Source organism: Lithobates pipiens, unplaced genomic scaffold (assembly GCF_037356315.1).
Source record: "Lithobates pipiens isolate NorthernLeopardFrog02 unplaced genomic scaffold, aLitPip1_a1.2 Scaffold_10, whole genome shotgun sequence".
NCBI classification, from domain to species: domain Eukaryota; kingdom Metazoa; phylum Chordata; class Amphibia; order Anura; family Ranidae; genus Lithobates; species Lithobates pipiens.
The window spans coordinates 17,000,339-17,025,883 of record NW_027507686.1 but is presented as its reverse complement, the minus strand read 5'-3'; the positions used below and the strand labels follow the sequence as shown (position 1 = coordinate 17,025,883).

The 25,545-nt window shown below is 45.2% G+C and overlaps 1 protein-coding gene across 1 annotated transcript in view; it reads right to left on the bottom strand.

The window, feature by feature from the left end:
* LOC143927638 (puratrophin-1-like) overlaps positions 1-25,545 on the bottom strand; it is a gene marked incomplete in the record, with an annotated part of 147,361 nt that overhangs the window by 84,966 nt on the left and 36,850 nt on the right. Inside the window, 2 exon segments of the mRNA XM_077451827.1 lie at positions 6,469-8,215; positions 9,750-9,947. Coding sequence (XP_077307953.1) covers positions 6,469-8,215; positions 9,750-9,947 — 1,945 coding nt within the window.

The following is a 25,545-nucleotide window of genomic DNA, read 5'->3' as shown; positions in this document are numbered from 1 at the left end:
GATTCTCAACCAAGGTTCTGTGGAAACCTAGGGTTCCTCCAGAGTTTGCTAGGGGTTCCTTCAGCATTGGGCAATTTCTGCCTCTCGGATAAGTTCCCACTCACACCATTGATCTTTTTATCTATCTGTAAGGAGGTTATTATTCCCAATGACCACAAGTGTAAGGCCATCACACTAATGTATCATGAGTTGTAGACTTCTAATTTTTAGCAGGGGTATCCCCGAGACCGGAGAACTAATTCAAGGGTTCCTCTGTATTGAAAAGGTTGAGACAGGCTGCTATATGGTGTACTTTAAATTAATATATACATTGAGGAAAATTATGAGATTTTGCAAGTTTGCCCACTTACAAAGAAATGAAGGGTCTATCATTTTTATCATAGGTGTATTTTAAATGACAATGACAGAACCATCAACCAGAAATGCAGAAAAAAAAAAAACACATGATACAAATGTTACTCTTATTTTACTCACTGAACTGCAACTCAATTTATTTGATCCCCTACCAACCAACAATACTTCTGGCTCCCACAGACTGGCTACAGTAGGTGCTCATGTGGTACACAGATCAGTCCTGTCAATGTAAGAAGGAGCTCCTAACGACAATTTGTTATGTGTATAAAAGACACCTGTCCACAGAATCTTTCTTCCATTCAAACCTCACCATCATGGGCAAAGAGCTGTCAAAGGAAGTCAGGGACGAGATTGTAGACCTGCACAAGGTTGGAATGGGCTACAAGACCATCAGCAAGAAGCTTGGTGAGGAGACAACTGTTGGAGCGATTATTAGAAATACAAAATAACCATCAATCGCCCTCGGTCTGGAGCTCCATGTAAGGTTTCTCCTTATGGGGTGAGGATGATGATGAGAAAAGTGAGGGATCAGCCCAGAACTACACGGGAGGAGCTTGTGAATGATCTCAAAGCAGTTGGGACCCCAGTCACCAAACAAACCATTGGTAATGCAATACGCTGCGATGGATTGAAATCCTGCAGCGCCCACAAGGTCCCCCTTCTTAAGAAGACACATGTACAGGACCATCTGTAGTTTGCCAGCGAACATCTGAATGATTCACAGAAGGATTGTGAGAAAGTGCTGTGGTCAGATGAGACCAAAATTTATCTCTTTGGCCTTAACTCTACTAGTTGTGTTTGAAGGAAGAAAAATTCTGACTATGACCCAAGAACACCATCCCTACAGTCAAGCACTGAGGCGGAAACATGCTTTGGGGCTGCTTCTCTGCTAAAAGGGTACAGGCCATTGGACGGAGCCATGTATTGTAAAATCTTGGATGAGAACCTTCTTCCCTCAGCCAGAAACCCAAAAAATTAGGAGAAGGAGGAGGAGTTAATTTTTTGGGGTTCTGGATGAGGGAAGAAGGTTCTCATCCAAGATTTTACAATACATGGCTCCGTCCAATGGCCTGTACCCTTTTAGCAGAGAAGCAGCCCCAAAGCATGTTTCCGCCTCAGTGCTTGACTGTAGGGATGGTGTTCTTGGGGTCATAGTCAGCATTTTTCTTCCTTCAAACACAACGAGTAGAGTTAAGGCCAAAGAGATAAATTTTGGTCTCATCTGACCACAGCACTTTCTCACAATCCTTCTGTGAATCTCAGCCCTGCCCGCTGCATCTCTCAGAGGAGGAAAGGAGAAAGCTGGCCAGTCATGTGATCGCAATCCCAGCAGTGAAATTAGGTATTTGCAGCATTTATTTTTACAAATCACACACACACAGAGGGAGATACTACAACAGGAGGCATTGCTGATGGTGTATACAGGTTAGGGCGCCTTAACCACTTCAATACCGGGCACTTAAACACCTTCCTGCCCAGACCAATTTTGAGCTTTCAGCGATGTCGCACTTTGAATGACAATTGCGCGGTCATGCTACACTGTACCCAAATGAAATTTTTATCCTTTTTTTCCCACAAATAGAGCTTTCTTTTGGTGGTATTTGATCACCTCTACGTTTTTTTCTTTTTGCGCTACAAATAAAAAAATACCGAAAATTTTGAAAATAAATAAATAAATAAATAAATAAATAAATAAATTTTTTTTGTTTCAGTTTCAAAACTTTGTAAATAAGTACGTTTTCTCCTTCACTGATGGGCACTGATGGGGCTACACTGATGGGCACTGATGGGGCTACACTGATGGGCACTGATAAGGCGGCACTGATGGGCACCAATGATGTGGCACCAATGAAGTGGCACTGATGAGGTGGCATTGATGGACACTGATATGTGGCACTGATAGGCGTCACGGGTGGGCACTGATGGGCATGGATGGGCGGCACAGATGGGCACTCATAGGCGGCACAGGTGGGCACTCATAGGCGGCACAGGTGGGCACTCATAGGCGGCACAGGTGGGCACTCATAGGCGGCACAGGTGGGCACTCATAGGCGGCACAGGTGGGCACTCATAGGCGGCACAGGTGGGCACTCATAGGCGGCACAGGTGGGCACTCATAGGCGGCACAGGTGGGCACTCATAGGCGGCACAGGTGGGCACTCATAGGCGGCACAGGTGGGCACTCATAGGCGGCACAGGTGGGCACTCATAGGCGGCACAGGTGGGCACTCATAGGTGGCACAGGTGGGCACTCATAGGCGGCACAGGTGGGCACTCATAGGCGGCACAGGTGGGCACTCATAGGCGGCATTGGTGTTATACTGTACTAATGGATGCCAATCAGTGCCAAACAATAATGCATGCCAATCAGTGATGCCCATTGTGGGCACTGATTGGCATCCATTGTGCTGACTGGCATCCCTGGTGGTCTAGGGAGGATTACCTTTTCCCTGGTGGTCTGGTGGCGTCCCTGGTGGTCCAGTGTGGGCATCCTCGGGGGGGCTGTGCTGATAATCGATCAGCACAGACCCCCCCTGTCAGAGGAGCAGCCGATCGGCTCTCCTCTACCCGCGTCTGACAGACGCAAGTGAGGAAAAGCCGATCACCGGCTCTTCCCATTTACACTGTGATCAGCCGTGATTGGACACGGCTGATCACGTGGTAAAGAGTCTCCGTCGGAGACTCTTTACCGAGATCGTAGTTGCCGGGTGTCAGACTGACACCCCGCAACAACGATCGCCGCAATGCGCGCCCGCGGGGGCGCGCAGCGGCTCATAATCCTGAGGATGTCATATGACGTCCGATCAGGATTATGAAACCACTTTGCCACCGTCAATTGCCTATAGGGCGGGCGGCAAGTGGTTAACAACCACTTGAAGGATTTAGAGAAGATCTGTAAAGAAGAGTGGACCAAAATCATTCCTGTGATGTGTACCTGGTCACCACCTACAAGAAACGTCTGACCTCTGTGCTTGCCAACAAGGGTTTCTCCACCAAGTACTAAGTCATGTTTTGCTTGGGGATCAAATACTTATTTTACTCACTGAACTCCAACTCAATTTATAACATTTGTTTTATGTGCTTTTTATGGATTTTTGGTTGATATTCCATCTCTATCATAAAATACACCTATGATAAAAATGATCATTTCTTGTAAGTGGGCAAACTTACAAAATCATCAGGGGATCAAATCATTTTCCCCACTGTAAAAATGACACCGATAAACAGTAATAAAGACAAAAAAGAAAAAAATACTTGGAGTTGAAAGCAAACTTTGAACTAAACAGCAAGGTCTGCTTATTTAAAAAGGGTCTACAAAGCAATGCAGCATTAAAGCAGCGACATTCTCGAGAGAAGATGCCCCATCACGGTTCCACATGTGGAACTTACACTTTAATGTTGTGCTTTGAGACTCTTCGAGATCTTCCCGTCACTTCCTGTTCTGGTGACAACGGTTTCACTGCACAGGAAATGAGGGAACATCTCCAAAATGCAACACAGTGATAGAAAGCAAGGAAAAATGTGCAATGCATTTCTATTAGGTAAAGCCTTTGCATCGTAAAAGGGGAAAATCTCTCAACTGGATCTTCAGATAACAGTAAAAACTTGACAGGGGTTCTAATGCTTTCTCACTCTATCCCAGGGGTCTCCAAACTATGGCCCACGATTTGATCTGGCTCACAGGTAGAGTCAGTGGTTTATCTTCAGACTCTGTGCACAATTGAGGTGATGGTGATGCTGATGTTCAGGGGGGGCTCCAATGGCAGCCCCAATTTCTGCTTATTCACACACATTTTATGTATACCTATATTCCAGTTGTTATATAATTTTATGTTATCACCATATCTAGCGCCGCTGTTCACCCTTGTTTTTAGCCCCAATTTCTCGGGCAGGGCCCCCCGATGTTAGGGGGTCTCTGATGGGACCCCCTGATATAAGGGGGGACTCTGACGGTGAGTGGAGGAGTCGTCGTCTGAGGGTGGGGCCCTGATGTTAGGGGGACTGATTGTGCCCCTGATGTTAGGGGTGAACCTGATGTAAGGGGGGACTCTGACAGTAACCCTAATTTGTAAGTTGAGGGAGTGACCCTGATTTGTGGGGGGATTCTGGTGGAGCCGCTGATATTAGTGGGATTCTGATGGCGCCCCGGATGTTAGGGGCGACTCCAATAGGGAACCTGATTTGTAAGGTGGAGGGGGAGACTTTGACAGGGGACCCTGATGTAAGAAAGGAATAACAGACAGTGACCCTGATTTGTAGAGGGAGGGGGGGGGGGCGCTGATGTTAGTGGGATTCTGATGGCGCCCCTGATGTTAGGGGCGATTCCAATAGAGAACCTGATTTGTAAGGTGGGGGCGACTGATGGGGACCCTGATGTAAGGAAGGACTGACAGTGAACCTGATGTAAGGGGGAAGCTGATGCCCTGATGTTAAGGGAGACCCTTATGTAAAGGGGAACTCAGATGGGGACCCCGATTTGTAATGGGGGCTATGAAGTGATCAGGGCATTTGATGTGAAGGGAGACTTGATGCATTTGGAGGCTTCAAAGTTAGTTCTCATAGCATTTTGATTCATTCATTTAAAAAAAAAAAAATTTAAAAAATTTCAGCCCAAAAATATTTGTAAAATATACAATGTGGCCCTCATACTTAAAACTTTGGAGACCCCGGCTCTATCCAAAAAAAAAAAGAAAGTTTTGGCTGAACATACAGTTTAAGATGCAGGTGTGTGTGTGTACACAAAGCAGTGCAAAGACTGCAAATCAAGTTTGGATCTACAGTTCTCCAGAAAATGGAAAAAAACAGGAGCTTAAAGGGCAACTGGCAGGATAGAGAAATGGAAGTAGCCATTGCCAACTTGAATATGAAGGTGCACAAATCTGGGACTGTCATCCTTGCCTTACCAGAGAGTCACTGACCAAAAGCAAGCATGTAGACAGTGACTAGTTCCAGGTCATGGACTATCTCAAATAAAGCGTTTCAGTTTTACCTGACTTAACCACTTGCCGCCCGCCCTATAACAGAAACACGGCGGCATAGTGGTTTCAAAATCCTGACCGGATGTCATATGACGTGATCAGGATTTGGGGGAGCGCATCGCGGCAATCGTTGCGGGGCGTCAGTCTGACACCCTGCAACTACGATCTCGGTAAAGAGTCTCCTATCAGTGCTGCCTATCAGTGCCACATTTCAGTGTCCATCAATGCCACCTCATCAGTGCCACTTCATCAGTGCCACTTCATCAGTGCCACTTCATCAGTGCCACCTCATCGGTGCCACCTCATCGGTGCCACCTCATCGGTGCCCATCAGTGAAGGAGAAAACTTACTTATTTACAAAGTTTTGAAGCTAAAACAAAAAAAAACATTTTTTTTTCAAAATTTTCGGTATTTTTTTTATTTGTTTAGGAAAAAATAAAAACCGTAGAGGTGATCAAATACCACCAAAAGAAAGCTCTATTTGTGGGGAAAAAATGATAAAAATTTCATTTGGGTACAGTGTAGCATGACCGGGAAATTGTCATTCAAAGTGCGACAGCGCTGAAAGCTCAAAATTGGTCTGGGCAGGAAGGTGTTTAAGTGCCTGGTATTGAAGTGGTTAAAGTGGTTGTAAACCTCAGACATGAAATATGAACAAAGCATATCCCTCTATAGTGTGTACTTTTCTCACTCCAGAGCACCAAGTGTCTTTTCTGTCTGCTGCCACCTTCCTCTGTCAGCATGAGTCACTTCTGACACCAAGAGAAAAATGGTGACAGGGAAGGACCTCCAGCTGATTGACAGCCTCAGCTCTGTTCCTGTGTGAAGGGGGTGTGTCTCTTCCCTCCAATCAGCTCTCAGAGCTCTCCTCACGGATGTAATGTCATAGATCCTGTGTACATTCTGCACTGTATATGGCTATAGGGTACATACGACTGTAGATAAACAGGTACAACGTATGTAGGAGGAATTGTTTCATCTATGTGTATTGCCTGAGGCCAATCACTTCACTGGGTATATGGAAGGGTTTTACAACCACTTTAAACATAATTTAAAACTTTGTTAAAAGGTCAGCATTCGCTTTTGCATCTGTATCTTCAGATTACATATTAAAAGATCAACAATTCCTATTTACCTGTCAATGCGGCATTCTGAGCCGGGGCTGCCTCTTCAATGGCGGGGTCTGTGGTCTCGGCACGGGGCTCGGTGTCCTCGCCTTGTTCTTCCTCTGTGTCCTCATGAAGGGTTTCTAGTGGTAGCTGTGATGATGGAGATAACCGGCAGCTGGTGTTCGGTGGACAACTGGACAAGCCGTCGTCTCTCTCATCACACTGCTGCGATTCCTGTTCAGTCCTTTCCTCGGTCTCTGCAGCGGCATCAGTTGTGGCACCATTAATCTTTGCACTGTCAGCTCCTTCGGGATGCTCCCCGCAAATGTCCCGGTCAAGGTCATGTTGCTGGTCTACCTCCACTTGCACATTTTGGTCACTCGCATCCAAAGGAGAAGGCTGGTGCTCAACAACAGGCCAATCACACTTGTCTACAACATCTACTTCCACATGGATTATGTCCGCGTTGGCCTCCTTTAAGTATTCCGCTTGATGCGTCTCGTTTACTAACAAAGGCACGGTTTGGTCGCTCTCCCCAGTTTCGGCCTGGTGGGCACACGTTTTAGAAATCCCTTGGCTAGAACATTCCAAGGTCTCAGTGTTTGGACACTCCGGTGCCCTGGAATGCTCTGTAGCAGGTTCTTGATAAGCATCTGTCAGTTCGCCGTCCTCGATGCTTTCTCTTAAGTGGTTTTGGGTTTCCTGCCGGAAGGACAAATCGTCGTAATTAGTCAACTCTAAACTTGGCTGTTCGCAGCACTGTAGGCCGTTATCAGCTGCGTTTGTATTGGAGTCCGCTTCTTGCTGCAAAACCTTACGCGAGGCCTCGTTTTCTACATTAAAATCTTGGTAGAAAGGCTTACTTCCATTGTCAACAATCAAAGCTGTATGGTCAGACAGTGGGGACTCTCGACCCCCAAACTCGATGTCCACCAGGCCAAAAGACTCTGGCTTTTGTGCATTCTCAGCATTGTAGTGCGTTAAGCTTGCTCCCATTATAGTGTTTTTTTCACAAGGCTCTATAGGGTAGGAAAGGAGACCCTCCGTACATTCCCTGCTGCTCAGATTACATATAGTTTGGTTATTTTGTGCTCTTTGGGTGGATTTGTACTGGCTTTTTAAGGCTATTGACTGAGTTAAGGACCCCTTTTGAGGCCCAAAACGGGGCACTTTGATATCACGCAATTCAACATACTCCCCTTCGAGATCACTAGAGCATTCCGTTTTGGTGTCCAAAGCTTTAACCACTGGCTCCTCATCATAGCTGGTGCTTGGCTCATCGAGAACAGCTGCATTGTCTATAACCATCAAATCTCCCATATGGGGGTCAGACGACCTTCTGTTCACTGGTTCAGAAGGCAAGCCCGAGTTCTCACAAATTTCTGTCACCTTCTCAGCTGGCTCTGTTTTCTCTACAAACTCAGGATGAACGACCATACCCCAGGAGACCCTGAAAAGCTGGTCATCAGACGTCAGGAGGCAATTCTCCAGCAAGGCCCCGACCCTCTCGGAGTTGATAAACTCCAACCATTCCACTGTAAAAATGGAGGTGTAGGACACTTCTGGCAGCACCACCTCCTCGACGTTATGTTGGTCTTGGGCCAGGCATTTGAGTACAATCCTTGGAGTCTTTCTCAGATAAGGCACAACCTGAAGGTAGAAATCTCCAGGTCGAAGGAGTCTCCAGTCAATGGAAGCCAGCTGCAGGACAACCTTGTCATGGATGCACAGGGGCCACCCAGCATGTCGGAAGAGCAACCCGCAGTACTGCAGCTGCCAGAGAGAAGAAAAGGATATAAAAGAATCAAATAAGGCAAAAAAACTTAAAGCCGATATCTAAGCTAAACAAATATAATCTAAAAACTAGAGACATGTGTATTCTTACTTGAATCTTAGTGTTATTTGTATATATTTTTTAGGATCTGTGCAGTAATCCAGTGTGAACAACTCCTGAACTTCGGCCCCATGCAGGAGTTTCCGGACCGGTCACTGCTGCTATCTCCTTATGCAGGAGGAATGGTCTTATCCAACCCAAGGAAATTTAAAAATCTCCCTACTTCAAGGATTAACTGCTCATTTAGGTCTAGGGCTGGGCTTGACAAATTTGTTTTGAATCTAGAACCCAACTTATGTGCTTGGGTGTAAATTAAATTTTTTACAATTAAAAACTTTTTTTTTTTAACTTACCTTTTTTGTTTTCATCACATAGGGGGCAAAATGCAGTGATGATTTATTTTGGCGACAGGTTCTCTTTTTTGAGATACGCAGAGTCTAAAAGACCCCCAGTGTCCCCTCTGGGCTCCACTGAATGTAATGCAATGCACATGGCACTGCATTACATTCTTTCCCAGCCTTGATGGCTGGGAAAAGGGGTCTTTGGGGACAAGGAAGTGACATCAAATGCAACTTCCAGGTCAGCGACAAGGTGGAAGAGAGCGAACACGTGTCCACTCTCCTCTCTTCCCCTCTACCCGGTGGGACCTGCTATGCTGGTCCCAGGCCCGGGCCTGCATATAGGCAAGCATAACCCAGGATAGATATCGGGGAGGCATGCACGGGGTGTGTGGAGCATTTGAGCAGCAAAGGTTCATGGATATTTAAAAACAAAAACATGTCATACTTGCCTCCTCTGTGCAGATGGTTTTGCACAGAGTTGCCCCGATCCTCCTCTTCTGGGATCCCTCAGCCGCGCTTCTGGCCCCTCTCTCTTCGCGAGTGCCCCCGTTGGAGAAGCGCTCTCCCTTGGGGCCCTCGTGCGGGTGCACTCCCGTGTCCTGCCGTGGCATCTATGGACACAGACAGCAGGACTCTGCTCCACCCCCGCTTCATTGGATTTGATTGATAGCAGCGAGAGCCAATGGCTGCGCTGCTATCAATCTATCCAATCAGGACCCAAGACACCGGCTGGAGCTGCTGTGCTTGTTCCCATCAAGGGAAAGAAAGCAAAGGTTCATGGATTTTTGAAAAACAAAACAAACATGTCATACTTACCTCCTCTGTGCAGTTTTGCACAGAGTGGCCCCGATTCTCCTCTTCTGGGGTCCCTCAGCGGCGCTTCTGGCCCCCCCTCCTCTTCTCAAGTGCCCCCCCCCCATTGGAGAAGCGCTCTCCCTTGGGGCACTCGTGCGGGCGCACTCCCATGTCCTGCAGCGGCATCTATTTTTAAGGTGAAAAACCTTGAGGGTTTAGAACCCCTTTAAGCATCTCTGAATGTAATCATGCCAAGTATCAGCCCTACATAGCCAGGCAGCTAGCATTTTCAATACAAGTCACAGAGTAAATCAAGCAGCTTCTACGGTCTACTTACACAGGCCTCCTGCTGCAGCCCCTGCAGGACCCGTTTGGCGGGGATCAAGAAATCGATGAGGTAACTGAGCCCGTCTCCGCGGTAGGTCTTCTCCACCACATCCAGGACCTGGCACAGCACGGTGGTCGCGGTGAACTCGAAGGGATGGTAGAGGGAGGACAGCGTCTTCTGAATGCAGCTATCTAAAGACTGGGAATCCTGGAGTGGGAGAGACAAGACAGCTGTTATAAAAAAAAAAAAAAAAAAAAAAAAAACAGCCTACACCTCGACAACTACCCAGACTCTAAACCCTCCATTATGCCTCCCTTTCGAGAAACAGCCTTGACCTTTCCATATCCACACATTCTGCCCTGGAGCGTGCATCAGATTTCCAAAGGGGCAACACGGCCACACTCAACAGCATCTGTTCCTTACCAGTCATAAAGAGGGCCTCCACAGAGAAGACCCCAAACTGTTGCACTTCACAGAACAAACAACAGTAACATATATGGTCTTTATAGTAGATGTAAACCCCTAAAAAAATAAAAATAAAAAAAAAATAATAAAAAAATATACCACTTGGCTAAAGAAAAGTGCCATCTGATCTCCTGCCATTTCTTTACAGTCATTTTACCAATCTACGAGCACTTCAGCAATGGTCCTGCACCACTCTGACGTCATCAGGGGCCGGCTATCTTTTCTTGGTTCAGACAGCCAACTCCTCCCCCCAATGACACACCTTCGTGTTTTTCCCTCTCCAGCCATAGGTTCCCCCCTCTATAATGAAGGGAATGTCTCCTAAGATAAAGCATATGCATACCCAGAAGGCTTCAGTAGAGGAGGAGGCGTCACTCTCGCCTAGGCAAGAATGAAGGCAGCCGGCGAGCCAGAACATGAAATTAAAGTAAAAATTGGTATTTTTTTCCAGAAGGGTTATAACCGTCAACAGTTTTTATTTTTATTTTGCATCTGCCCACCTTTTGGGGGGGGGGGGGGGGGATTTCTTTATAATTCAAGTCCCAAAAAAGAAAAGTAAAAAAAAAAAAGAAAAAAAACTCTTCCAAGGCAAGGGAATCCCTGGTGGTCACCGGGTCCCCATTGGAAGATTTTCATTGAATTGTCTTTTGTTTCCCGCTCAGTGATAAGAGAACAAAAAAGACAGAGGGTGAATCTCCCCAATGAGGGCACAGACAATAAAAACCTGACAGGACTTCTAACCCCTCTTCACTCTAATCCAAAACTTTGCCCTTTAGTTATACTTTTATTTATTCATCTTTTTTTTATTTTTATTTTTTTTATGTGTTGTATGCGTTTCTTCTGTGTATTATTATTGATAAGGAAATAATGATTATTAAAAACAAAAAACAAACAAAAGCGTTTTCATTGTGAATGGAGTCAGGAGAATTCCACTAGGAAATAAAAAAAAAAAAAAAAAGGAGTAGAGTGAAGGTGTGCGTTAAACAGGAACCTGTGTTGAGAAAAAAATATCCCCCCCCCCCCCCCCCCAGCTGTTTTTTTCTCTGTGTCCATGTTCAAAAAGAATGTGAATGGGAGTGGCTTTATAATTATCAATCAGCTGCTGCACTTGCAGGGTTCTGGAAAAAAGTGGCAGGGTCTGCATCCCTTTAGCCGTGATCTTCCTTGGGGAGCATTTTACTGAAAATAAGATTTTTGTTGCAGGAGATGCCCAAAATCTGACTTGTATATCTTAGTGCAGAGTTCTGGGAAAATCAGTGAGCCAATCACACAAGCAGAAAATGACATATCTGGGGGGGGGGGGGGGGGTTGCTCTGAATACCATCTATGTACAAAGCGCCTCCAGGTGGCCATATTGCATTTTACAAAAGAATTACAGAGCTGCAGATTGAAAAGGGAAGGGAATTTTAAATAACATTCAATTACAATATGACTTGTGCAGCAATTGTATAATATGCTAGATTATTTTTTTTTATTAGTTACTTTTTTCCCTTACTCTTTAAGGTTGCATTGAGATCAATGAAATATAATGGTCCTATGCCTGCCGACAGATGTCATTAAATACATTCCCTCAAACACTACGGAGATTAAATCAGTGCCTGCATATGTAAAAATCCAAGCATGGCCGTCCTTCTGTTCACACAGATTTGCAAACAAGGCTTTTAAAAAATAAGCACAAAATGTAATAAAATTCAGACGGCGTTCACATGCCGGATATTCATAGTAATTGCCTTTAAAAGCTTAAAAGCCGATGTTGTAGGACAATTTTGAAAGCCAACTGTCAACGAGCTTTGAAGAACTGTCACTTTTACAAAGAGCAGGCGTTGTCCTACGAATGCCGGAGTCCAGATTAAAAAGGACAGATCGCACGATGTCAGTCGGCGCAGCTGCTCCCGTCGCACAGAAGGTGAAAACAAACAATCTAATCTCATTACAGCTCCTCCCGTTTACTTAAAAATTAAAAGGGATGTGAAGGAGGAGGCGAGACTGTTTTGTGGGACCAAATCCATTCTAATTACTGTCACTGAAAATCACAATGAATTGGAAGAATAAGAGAATGGGATACAGATGGGCGACGGGTATACGGTGCAAAAGTTGAGCGTGTGTATATATATTTCTCTCTCTCTATTCATGTCCATCAAACCCTCTCCATCACCATCACTCCCCCCACCCCCATCTCTCCATTTCCATTACCATCACTCCCTCTCTATCGCCCTCAGCCCCTCTCCATCGTCATCGCCCTCAGCCCCTCTCCATCGCCATCGCCCTCTCCATCGCCATCGCCCTCTCCATCGTCATCGCCCTCTCCATCGCCATCGCCCTCTCCATCGCCATCGCCCTCTCCATCGCCATCGCCCTCTCCATCGCCATCGCCCTCTCCATCGCCATCGCCCTCTCCATCGCCATCGCCCTCTCGCCCTTTCTATCTATAAACACACACAGATGATACATAACTTTGTGGCCATCCACCTAATACCGAGTAGGTCCCCCTTTTGCCACCAGAACAGCCTCGACCCATCAAGGCATGGACTCCACTAGACCTCTGAAGGTATGCTGTGGTATCTGGCAGCAAGCCGTCAGTAGCAGATCCTTTAAGTCCCATAAGTTGTGAGGTGGGGCCTCCATGGATCGGACTTGTTTTTCCAGCGCATCCCACAGATGCTCAATTGGATTGAGATCTGGAGATTTTGGAGGCCATCTCAACACCTTGAACTTGTTTTCCTCAAACCATTCTTGAACAATTTTTGCAGCGTGACAGGGCAAAATATACTTCTGAAAGAGGCCACTACCACCAGGGATTACAGTTTTCATGAAGGGGTAAACTTGGCCACCAACAATTTTAAGATAGGTGGTACAAGTCAAGTAACATGCACATGAATGACCAGACCCGAGGTTTCCCAGCAGAACATTCCCTAAAGCATCACACTGCCTCCACTGGCTTGTCTTCTTCCCATACTGCATCCTGGTACCATCTCTTCCACAGGTAAGTGACAAACACACTCAGCCAAGCACATGATGTAAAAGAAAATGTGATTCATCAGACCAGACCACCTTCTTCCATCACTCTGTGGTCCAGTTCTGATGCGCACGTGCCCATTGTAGATGCTTTTGGCCATGGACACGGGACAGCATGGACACCCTGACCGGTCTGCCGCTACACAACCCCATACACAACAAACTACAATGCTCTGTGCGTTTTGACACCTATCATAACCAACATTTACGTTTTCAGCAATTTGAGCTCCACTAGCTCTTTTATTGAATTGGACTCCATCAATGAGCCTTCCTCATCCCCACCTCCATCAATGAGCCTTCCTCATCCCCACCTCCATCAATGAGCCTTCCCCATCCCCACCTCCATCAATAAAGCCTTCACCTCCCCACCTCCATCAACGAGCCTTCCCCATCCCCACCTCCATCAACGAGCCTTCCCCATCCCCACCTCCATCAACGAGCCTTCCCCATCCCAACCTCCATCAACGAGCCTTCCCCATCCCAACCTCCATCAATGAGCCTTCCTCATCCCCCACCTCCATCAATGAGCCTTCCACATCCCCACCTCCATCAATGAGCCTTCCCCAACCCCACCTCCATCAATAAAGCATTCCCCTCCCCACCTCCATCAACGAGCCTTCCCCATCCCCACCTCCATCAACGAGCCTTCCCCATCCCCACCTCCATCAACGAGCCTTCCCCATCCCCACCTCCATCAACGAGCCTTCCCCATCCCAACCTCCATCAACGAGCCTTCCCCATCCCAACCTCCATCAATGAGCCTTCCTCATCCCCCACCTCCATCAATGAGCCTTCCTCATCCCCACCTCCATCAATGAGCCTTCCCCATCCCCACCTCCATCAATAAAGCATTCCCCTCCCCACCTCCATCAACGAGCCTTCCCCATCCCCACCTCCATCAACGAGCCTTCCCCATCCCCACCTCCATCAACGAGCCTTCCCCATCCCAACCTCCATCAACGAGCCTTCCCCATCCCAACCTCCATCAATGAGCCTTCCTCATCCCCCACCTCCATCAATGAGCCTTCCACATCCCCACCTCCATCAATGAGCCTTCCACATCCCCACCTCCATCAATGAGCCTTCCCCAACCCCACCTCCATCAACGAGCCTTCCCCTCCCCACATCCATCAACAAGCCTTCACCTCCCCACCTCCATCAACGAGCCTTCCCCTCCCCACCTCCATCAACGAGCCTTCCCTTCCCCACCTCCATCAATGAGCCTTCCCCTCCCCACCTCCATCTATAAACCTTGGCCGCCAATGACACGGTCACAGATTTTCCTTTATTGGACCACTTTTGATCGGTCCTGATCACTGTAGACCGGGAACATCCCATAAGAGCTGCGGTTTTGGAGACTGACCCACTTGTCCAGCCATTACAATTTGGCAATCCTTACGTTTGCTAATTTTTTTCTGCTTTCAATACACCAACATCAGGGACAATATGTTCACTTGCTCCCTAATATAAATATAAATAATATATATATATAAATAATATATATATATATATATATATATATATATATATATATATATATATATATATATATTTTTTTTTTATTTTTATTTTTTTAATATAATAAATATTAAATAAATATATCCCAATTAAAATAAATATATGCCAATTTTCAAGTGTCATTGAAAACAGGTATTCAATGTTATTCACTTTACTGGTCGAAATATATTTTATATAAAATTACTGCTGGTTGCCAACTTTTGAGGTTCGTTGGTTGTCAGTGGGGCTTCCTGCTGGCTCCTTACACATAAAAAATAAAAAATTATAAAATAAAAAAAACACACACACACACACACACACACACACACACACACACACACAAGCTTTTTTTATTTTTAGTTAGCTGCGTTTGTGTAGTTACAGCATCGTGGTCACTTCAAACAATGCTTATTAAGCTGTGTTTGCATTTAAAAAAAATAAAAATAAATGAAAGAATAATTAAAATAAATAAAAAAGGCTACACATTCCTGAGCAGAGGACGGATATCTGCCAGTCGGTCTGTGTGAGAATGGGTGCGTCAGGGACAGCTCACCCTCCGGGAGCGGACAGCACTGGGTTAAGCAGACAGGACTGACGAATAGCCCACACGCCCTGCGTCACTGCTAACAAAAGACCCCATTTAACTGCCACAATAAAAAGGCCAATGTGACACACATGGACTTCCTTTAAAAAAAAAAAAAAAAAAAAAAAAAAAAAAAGTTTGGCTATCTGCACGCTGGCTGTCAAACACAGCAACAATTAAAATGGACTTTCTTCTGTACTATGCGGGAGCACTTCTCCTTTTAAATGGAAACAGACCTTATCAGTGCTGTAAATGCAACGATTTCACACGGGTCATATCAGGAGTCTGGGAGCTACAGGACTACTGAAGTCAAACCTGACACCCTTTAATAAAAAAAAAAACAACATTATATATTACATATCATTTTAAAGCGCTGTGTAAACTGTTGACGCTATATAAAATTGTATGTATATATGTATATATATATATATATATATATATATATAAATAAATTGTGAATGTAGAATTATAGGCAAAACCTTTTTTGGCCCATTTTGGATGGAGTAAGGGCCGGTTCACACAGCGAGGCACGGCAAGGCGTCTCCGACTTGCCTCGCCGCGACCTGCGGGGATCTCAGCGGCGACTTGCAGAGGACTTCTGTATAGAAGTCAATGCAAGTCGCCCCCGAAGTCGCCCAGAAGTAGTACAGGAACCTTTTTTCTGAGTCGGAGCGACTCGAGTCGCTCCTCTCAGAACGGTTCCATAGTACTGAACAGGGGCGACTTGCAGGAGCGAGGCGAGGCGAGCCGTGTCGCATCGCATCGCTGTGTGAACCGGCCCTTAGTGAGGGCTATAACCCCAGATCCCCCCTCCCCCCATCTGTGTCCCCTTGTGGAAATTTCCCTTCACTTCCTGTCCCATAGCCAAACAGGAAGTGAGAGGAAATCCCTGTAAATTTGGTCCTTGGGACCCCCAGGTCACCAAAACTAGCGTCCCCATTGGAAGACCCCCCCCCCCCCTCTATTACTTAACTGGGGACAACCCAAAATGTGTGATTTTCTACTTTCACTTTCAATCATAATGGTAAACAGAACAAATAGAGAGGGGAGATCTCCCTAACAGGGGGGGGAGGCACTGATAGCAATAAAAACCCGACAGGTGTTCTAATCCCTCTCCACATGAAAAAAAAAAAGGGGGGGGGTTGCTTTTAGTAATACTTTCCTTTCCCTCTTCCATCCTCTCCCTTACATCATCTGTGTCTTGTAGTGTCGTGGAGACCAGGCATGAAAAACACACCTCTGAGTGTACAATGTCTTGACCCCCCTGCTGCACTCTGTGGGTCCATCTGCCAGTCTCTACAGGACACAGGTGACAAAGTGACCGGTGGAAGGAACCACAGCATGCTGCAGGGGGAGCCACACATCCAGCACACCTGAAGGCGTGTTGATGGTTAAGGTTTCTTTGGGCACCTAAGGTCTTCAAGGGAGAGTGAAGATTAGCAGTGTGGGGGGCAGGACAGGTAGGTTCTATGATTTGGGGGGGGGGGGGTCTTTTTCTAAAAATTTTAAGTCTTGTTCACACCATGTTTGCCCAGCTTCATTTTTCTGCACACAACTGCACATCTACGGTGTGAATTGGGCCGTTCTTTGTTGTGTGGTGGTGTAGCTCAGTGGTTCCCAACCTCAGTCCTTAAGTACCCCCCCCCCCCCCCCAACAGGCCATGTTTGCAAGTTTTCCTTCATCTTGCACAGGTGCTTTAAATCAGAGTCAATGGCTTTGTATTTTGGACAGCTATTTTATCTAAGAGACATTCCCAAAAACATGGCCTGTTGGGGGTATTTGAGGACTGAGGTCGAGAACCACTGGTGTAGCTGATGCAGTACGTATATGATGCGGCAACCACAAAAAAAAAAAAAAAAAAAAAAAAAAAAAAAAAAAAAACAGTATGTCCCAAATGAAAAGAAAAAAAGACAAAAAAAAAAAAATAATAATAATGCAACAAGGTACATCACATAGATCTACGCCAGCCGCACAGGAACGAATGGGATGTATACTTGAAATGCAGTAAAAGGCGTGCGTTTTTATTGCAGGAAAACATACAGGTGTGAATGGGCCCTCGAGGTGCAATATGCCGGAAGGGACAATATTAGATCCGGTTTCACAATGCTCATAGGGGAAGCTTTTACTTTGCCTTGAGCTAATAAAAGAAAGCAGACGGTGCTCGCGTATGGTATACGCAATTGTTAATTGCAAAAGACTTTCTCCACTGGAAAAAAAAAAAAAAAAAAACGCACAGATAAAGACAAAGCCCCCCCAGATAACAGGCTTCTGAAAGAGACTAAAGCCATGCACACCGTTTTAAAAAAAATTAAAAAAATCCAATGGCCAGGCGAATGATCGAAGAAAAACAAAACAACTGAACGTATTCCCTCATCCAAGGTGGATGGGGGGGAATCCTCCCCGCTCTATCATTGAACTCTGTCAGTAGGACTCCTCTGCTGTCAGAATTACGCTGATCGGCGCTGTTGAACCGGTTGAATTTCAGCCCATCTATGGCCAGCCTTCACACCTGAGCGTTTGTTTGTTTTTTCACATTTTCCGGGCGTTTCAAAAATCGCGTTTTTGAGCTTTAGCATTTTTTTTTGTTTAATTGGCCAATAGAGAAAAAGATACTCAGTTTCATCATTTGTTATGTTTTTCAGCTTTTTCATGCACTTTTATTTATAAAATTAACTTTTTTTTGTGAGAGGTTAATTTACTTAATATTTATTGCTAGGTTAGAAGGTTAATATTAAGGGTAAGGATTAGGGGTTAATATTAGAATGGAAGGTTGGTGTTATGTTTTTTTAATTATTTTATTTATTATCAATTTACATTTACATTATTGCAGTTGAGCAGAAAAAAACACTCAAAAACTCGCGACAAAAAACAGACTAAAAATGCTCAAAGTCGAGCCTTTCCATGGAACAAAAAATGCTTAAAAAGAAAAAAAAAAAAAAAAACACAACACCACACCAATCTGCCGGACTGGAGATACAAAAAAAAAAAAAAAAAAAGCGCCCCAGACCAGTTACGAAGCACCAGAACCGAGTGCTCCTTCTATACGTCATGTGACCGCTCTTGGGGGCCTGAGTGACCAGTCACCAACCACCAAAGCTGAGAACTCCTTCTATACCCCATGTGATTGCTTTGGAAGGTTTGAGTGACCCGTCGGCAAGAACCAGAGCTGAGTGCTCTTTCTATACCCAATGTGATCTCTCTGAAGGGCCTGAGTGACCAGTCACCAGAGCTGAGATCTCCTATACATCATGCAACTGCTCAGGAAGGTCTGAGCGACCAGTCCACCAAGCACCAGAGCCGAGTGCTCCTTCTATACCCCAGTTGACCGCTCTTGGGGGCCCGAGTGACCAGTCACCAGAGCCGAGAACTCCTATACATCATGTGACTGTTCTGGAAGGCCTGAGTGACCAGTCACCAGAGCTGAGAACTCCTATACACCATGTCACTGTTCTGGAAGGCATGAGTGACCAGTCCAAGCACCAGGGCTGATGGCTCCTTCGATACCCCCATGTGACCGCTCTTGGGGGCCCGAGTGACCAGTCACCAGAGCTGAGAACTCCTATATACCATGTGACTGTTCTAGAAGGCCTGAGTGACTAGTCCAAACACCAGGGCTGATGGATACCCATGTGACCGCTCTTGGGGGCCTGAGTGACCAGTCACCAACCACCAGGGCTAAGAACTCCTTCTATACCCCATGCGATTGCTCTGGAAGGCCTGAGTGACAAGTCACCAAGTACCAGGTTACGCCTATACTCAATGTGACCGCTCAGTCACCAAGTACCAGGTTACGCCTATACTCAATGTGACCGCTCAGTCACCAAGTACCAGGTTACGCCTATACTCAATGTGACCGCTCAGTCACCAAGTACCAGGTTACGCCTATACTCAATGTGACCGCTCAGTCACCAAGTACCAGGTTACGCCTATACTCAATGTGACCGCTCAGTCACCAAGCGCCGGAGCTGTAGCATTCACTGGCAAAGTGCAGGTTCACTTCATAGGAGAGCCCCAGACGGCACTTCTAGTTATTGCATTAAGTCCCTGGCATACACGCAACCCTCAACCGCTCTCAGCCAGGGGAAGTCGCTTCGCCATCTGTTTTTACCTATCGGCACAGACGGATCCTCCTTACCCAGATGAGCGTGAAATGAAACATGGTAAGAAACGAGACACATTTCAAACCGATTTCTCTCATATCCCACCCAGCTCCCCAGTCCTCACCCCCAGTGTGACAAGTCACTTTGTGCCAAGTCTGCAAAGCTGCGGCTTTCTCTCCCCCCTGACAGACAGAAGCGTGAAAGTGACAGACGCCAAGGATTCGCGTTGTCATCGGCAGCTGTTTTGCATCTTCTCAGACAGCAATAAATAATATGAAATTAAAAAGGAAAAAGGATGCGTCCGCCTGTGACAATACGACCAGCACGAAAGCGGCAACATTCATTTGGATCAGCAAGTGACGCGCACATCAAAGTCGTGAATCCGACGCACTGGCAAAGACAAGTGTTGATTTTTTTTTTTTTTACTACATTTATAATTCAATGCCTAAATTGTGGAAAAGTAGAGCCAAAAAAAAATTTTTTTTTGTCCCGGATATAGTTATAGAGGGTTATGCAAGCCACACATGGATTGAATTCTCAACAAATTTAGAGACTGGAAGATTTTCCCCCTTAATGACCAGGCCATTTTTTTTGCATTTTTTAACTGACTTAACTGTGCGGTTGTGCGATGTTGTACTCTAACAAAAATTTACGGCTCTCCCCCCCCCCCCCCCCCCACAAATACAGCTTTCTTTTGGTGGTATTTGATCAACTCTGCAGTTTTTATTTTTTGCGCTATAAAACAAAAAAAAAAAAAAAAAAAGAAAGAAAAAGAAGACCGACAATTTTGAAAAAAATAACAATATTTTTTACTTTCTGCTATAATAAATATCCCCAAAAAATATTCTTCATCAGTTTAGGCCAATATATATTTTCCAATATATATTTTCCAATTATTATGTAGAATACAAATCAGTAAGCATATATCGATTGGTTGGCGCATCTACAAAATAGGGGATATATTTCTAGCATTTTTATTTTGTATTTTTATTTTTTTACTAGTAATGACGGTGATCTGCGATTTTTATCGGACTGCGATATTTCGGTGGACAGATCGGGCACTTTTTTTGGGACCAATTACATTTATACAGGGATCAGAGCTAAAAAGAAAAAAGCCACTGATTACTGTATAAATATCACTGGCGGGGAAGGGGTTAACACTAGGGGGCGATCAAGGGGTTAAGTGTTTTACCTGGGAGTGTTTCTAACTGTATGGGAACTGGGATGACTGGAGGAGGAGAGAGATCACTGTTTCTAATCACTAGGAACAGATTTGTTTTCAACTCCCCTGTCAGAACGGGAATCTGTCGGTTTACATTGACAGATGCCCCGTTCTGGCTCTCGTTCCCGCAATCACAGGTGGCCGGCGGACATCTCGGCTGCCGGCCATGCTCATCGGGTCCCCCCGCCGTAGAGCGGGTGCTCACGTCTGCTACAGCTCCTTCAAGGAGCCGACATACACCTACGGCTATTTGCGGGAACGAGCCGACCCGCTGATGTGTAACGACGGCGACTTGTCGAAAAGTGGTTAACCAATCAAGCCTTCAATTTCGCCTCATGTTGCTACAGAAAACAGATTTTCATGGTCAGTAATCTTTTTCTTTTTTTCCGGGAATTTTTTTTTCTTGCACATCTCTTTCAATTTTATTCATTTCTCGCACGCTTCTCCCATCATTGATAAACTAACTTCTTATTTTTCACTCAAATTCGATGGACGCACAACAAAAATTGGCCATTGCTGCCACCCTCTAACGAAAATTCTTAGCTACAATTTTCGAAAGCAAAAGAAAAAAAAAAAAATTCAGAATTCGACTCATGTATGTCCGGGCTTTAAAAAAAATAAATAAAAAAAAAATTAAAAAAGTAGCGATGCACCGAAATTTTTGTTGCCGAAAGCTATTGGCCCGAAAATATGGTTTTCAGCGGTGTGCCGAGAAAAAAAAAAAAAAAAAAAAAAGTACCGGCAGCGATTTTGCCATGCTTAGGGCGTGTTTTTTTTATAGGTCATGTGACAAAAAAATGCATCAAAAACGCAACACGTGTGCATTTTTGATGCATTCTGCATTTCAATGGGAAGGTGTGATTTAACAGAACAAATACGCACCAAAAATGCAGCAAGGAGGACTTAACAACGCTCCAAAAAGATGCAGATAATGGCCAACAATAAATTCATATTCATTTAAATTCATGATATTCAACACCTTCTCACCTGGTCTATAAACAGATAGACAGCTGGGCGGTGACTTTTTAACAAACAATAATTGCTGGACTAGGCTGTGAAACTAGAATAATCAGGGGCAATTTTATTTTAATGGTTCTCAAGTTTTAAACTTTTTACATGCATGTTTTCTTCTGCCACTGCACTCATCCACTATGTGTCTATTTCAGTTTGAGCTATTGGGGTCTGTAAACAGAACGGAACATAATATGCAAGTGCCTACAACGGAATTTCATAACAGTATCACATGGTATCCATTTCAGATTGAGCTATTGGGGCTTGTAAACAGCAGAAGGGAAGATAACATAGAAGGTGCCTATAACAGGACATTCATCACAATATCACGGGTTATCAACTTTAGCTTGAGCTATTGGGGTCTGTAAAACAAGAGAGAACAGAACATGGAAGTGCTTAAAGAAAGGCTGTTCATGGCAGTATCAAAAGGTATCAATTTCAGCTTGAGTTATTGGGGTGTGTAAACAGCAGAAAGGAACATAATATGCAAGTGCCTATGAAGAACATTCCTGATAGTATTACAAGACCAACTTCAGCTTAGTTATTGAGGTATGTAAACCGCAAATGGGAACATGGAAGTGCCTATAAAAAGGTATCAATTTCAGCTCGCGCTATTGGGGGTCTGTAAACAGAAGGGATAAAACCATGGAAGTGCCTATAAAAGGACGTTCAGGGCAGTATCACAAGGTATCAATTTCCGCTTGAGCTATTGGGGTCTTTAAACAGCAGAAGGGAACAGAATACGCAAGTGCTTATAAAGGACTTTCATGGTAGTATCACATGGTATTCATTTCAGCTTTAGATATTGGGGTTTGTAAACAGTAGAAAGGAAGATAACATAGAAGTGCCTATAACAGGACATTCATGACAGTAACACAGGTATCAACTTCAGCTTGACCTATTGGGGTCTGTAAAACAGCAAGAGAGAACAGAACACTGAAGTGCTTAAAGAAAGGGCATTCATGGCAGTATCACAAGGTATCAATTTCAGCTTGAGTTACTGGGGTATGTAAACAGCAGAAAGGCACTTACATATTATGTTCCTATGAAGAACATTCCTGACAGTATTACAAGACCATTTTTAGCTTGAGTTATTGGGGTCTGTAAACAGCAAATGGGAACACAGAAGTGCCTATAAAACTGTATCAATTTCAGCTCGAGCTGTTGAGGGTCTGTAAATAGAAGGGAAAACAACATGGAAGTGCCTATAAAAAGGTATTGATTTCAGCTCAAGCTATTGGGGGTCTGTAAACAGAAGGCATAACAACATGGAAGTGCCTATAAAAGACGTTCATGGCAGTATCACAAGGTATCAGTTTCTGCTTGAGCTATTGGAGTCTGTAAACAGCAGAAGGAAACATAACATAGAAGTGTCTATAAAAGGACTCTCAGGACAGGAATACAAGGCATTATAATGAAAGCTACAGATTTACAAAAAAAAAAAAAAATTACCCTTTATAGCCCCACGGCAAGATCATTTTCTCCCTTCACCCCCAGCTGATTACTGGAAAGAAGAAAAAAAATTCCCTTTCTAAATTTCCTTTTTAACTTACCATAATCGTCAGTCACATGATCTTGCAGCACCAGCTATTCTCTTCTACTCCTATGCCATATGCTGTGCCCATATTATGCAGTAACTACATAACGTAATCTATTGATTGTCCAGTGGTGGGATGCAGAAGGGGACATCATCAAATGGGGGGCATCCCGGTGCCGAATCAGCCCTCCCACCCAAAACGGGCAGTAGCAAGAGACCTAGAGGTGGTACTTGGGTAAATACATCTGCCTTCACAAGGCGAGGAAGAAAACCGCATACCAGGATGGGTTAGAGGGGGTTGGAGGGAGGGATGGCAAAAGATGTGTTTTAGCGCGGAGTGCGGCTTTAAAGCCTATAGGCGATTTTAGTGATTGAGCTTAGATCACGTTTAATATTGAAACGTCTATACAGATACAGCAAGCATGTAGTCCTATGCATGCAAAGCACAGTGCATTTTTTTAAGCACTCTGGCCCTTTAAAATGCACACCTGGCGGCGGTTAAAGCGCCAGTCAAGTCACGACAACAGACGTAGCTCCAGGTGCTAAAAAAACGGCCATAAAACGAGGAATCTGTCACCTCCTCACCAGTCTGCGCTAAAACCGGCGAGGCTTTGTGACCGGATTCCACGACAAGCCCTGACAAGAAGTCAATTAATTAGCGGTAATCAAACGTTCCTGTCCTGAAGGGCTTACCATCTAAACCATGACAAATACAAAAAGGGGCCAGGCACTTGGAAATTAAAAACATTTTCTCCAGGGAAGCAATCTGAGGAACGTGTGAACCGAGCCGGAGAGACTCTCGGGTCATTCCGTACTCCGTGCCCACTGAGCAGATTTCTGCTGAAACGTTCCATTGTCCTGCGGCCCAGACTGACATTTTGTTTTCTGCTTCGGACGGAGAACTACGTCGGAATCACGCTTTTCCCACGGGGACCCGAGAACTGCAAAATTATGTCGAAAATGTTTCCCGTGGGCCCCCCGCCTCGTGTCTACCAGCTAAATTATTCTCAGAAACCCAGCCAACTCATCAAATTCACTTCCTAGTTTTATGAGCTGCAGGAAAAATATGGAAAGTTTTTTTTTTCTGCATTTTTTTAAAGCTTTTGCTTAATTCATTAATGGGTAACAGGTCATAAGTTATCACGTAATGTGAAGAGTTTTGGAGACCCTGGGCTCAATTCACCAAGTTATATACGGCGTGGGTATTTGTGTTAAAGTGATTCCAAAGCCTCAAGGTTTTTTTTACGTTTATCCTCCAGTATCCCTCCCCCTCCCCCCCATTCTTACCGGAGCCCAATACAATTCAGCGATGCGCACAAGAGCAGCGGCTCACACCGTTGTCTCCCTCCTCATTGGGCAGATTGATAACAACGGGAGACATTGGCTCCAATGATGTGGGTGGGGCCAAGTCCCGCTGTCTATGTGTCAGGGCTGGGCTCAGCTCTTCCTTCTCTGATCTGGCTGCTCAGCTGTCGGATAATTGCCAGCTCTTATCTCTCCACAGTTACTCAGCTGTTGATGATATCCTGCTCATCAGTCCTGCCTACTTAAGCCGTCCAGCCCAGAGGATCTCTGTCTTCATCTTGGTCAACGTCAGAGACTATCTCCTGCAATCCTGTTCAAGACTTGCTTTGCCGACATCCCTTCTGGCTCCAGATCCTGCTTGCCGATCCACTACACTGATCCCTGACATCTGGCTTGACTGACTATCTGTTCCAATTACTGAACTTTGGCTATGTTTTGACTACGTATGTTCTTTTTATTATTAAACAAGTGTGATTTAACTGTACTTCTGTCTCGGTCTGATTTCATGGTTTCTGACACTAAGGCTCGGTTCACACAGGGGGCGACACGACTTGCCGTGCCGCGACCTGCCACGACCTCAGCGGCGACTTGCAAATGACTTCTGTATAGAAGTCAATGCAAGTCGCCCGAGGTCGCCCAAAAGTAGTACAGGAACCTTTTTTCTAAGTCGGAGTGACTCGAGTCGCTCCTCTTAGAACGGTTCCGTAGTACAGAACGGGGGCGACTTGTCAGGTCGCGGCACGGCAAGTCGTCTCGCCTCGTGTCGCCCCCTGTGTGAACCGAGCCTAAGTCAATAGACGCAGCAGCAGAACACGGAAGTGAGCCCACATGGGTGCCCCCATGGGAATACGTTTTCTATTGGGGGCACCAGCAAGAGAGGAGGAGCCAGAAGCGCCAGTGGAGGACCTGGGAAGAGTAGGATCGGAGCCGCTCTATGCTTTAAAGTCATGCAGTGTTCAACTTAAACATGCAATTCATAAAAAAGCATTACATTTTGTTATTTTGCTGCATTTAAAGCGGAGTTCCACTCATTACCTGTATTAATGGCACCTGTTTGAACTTGTTATCA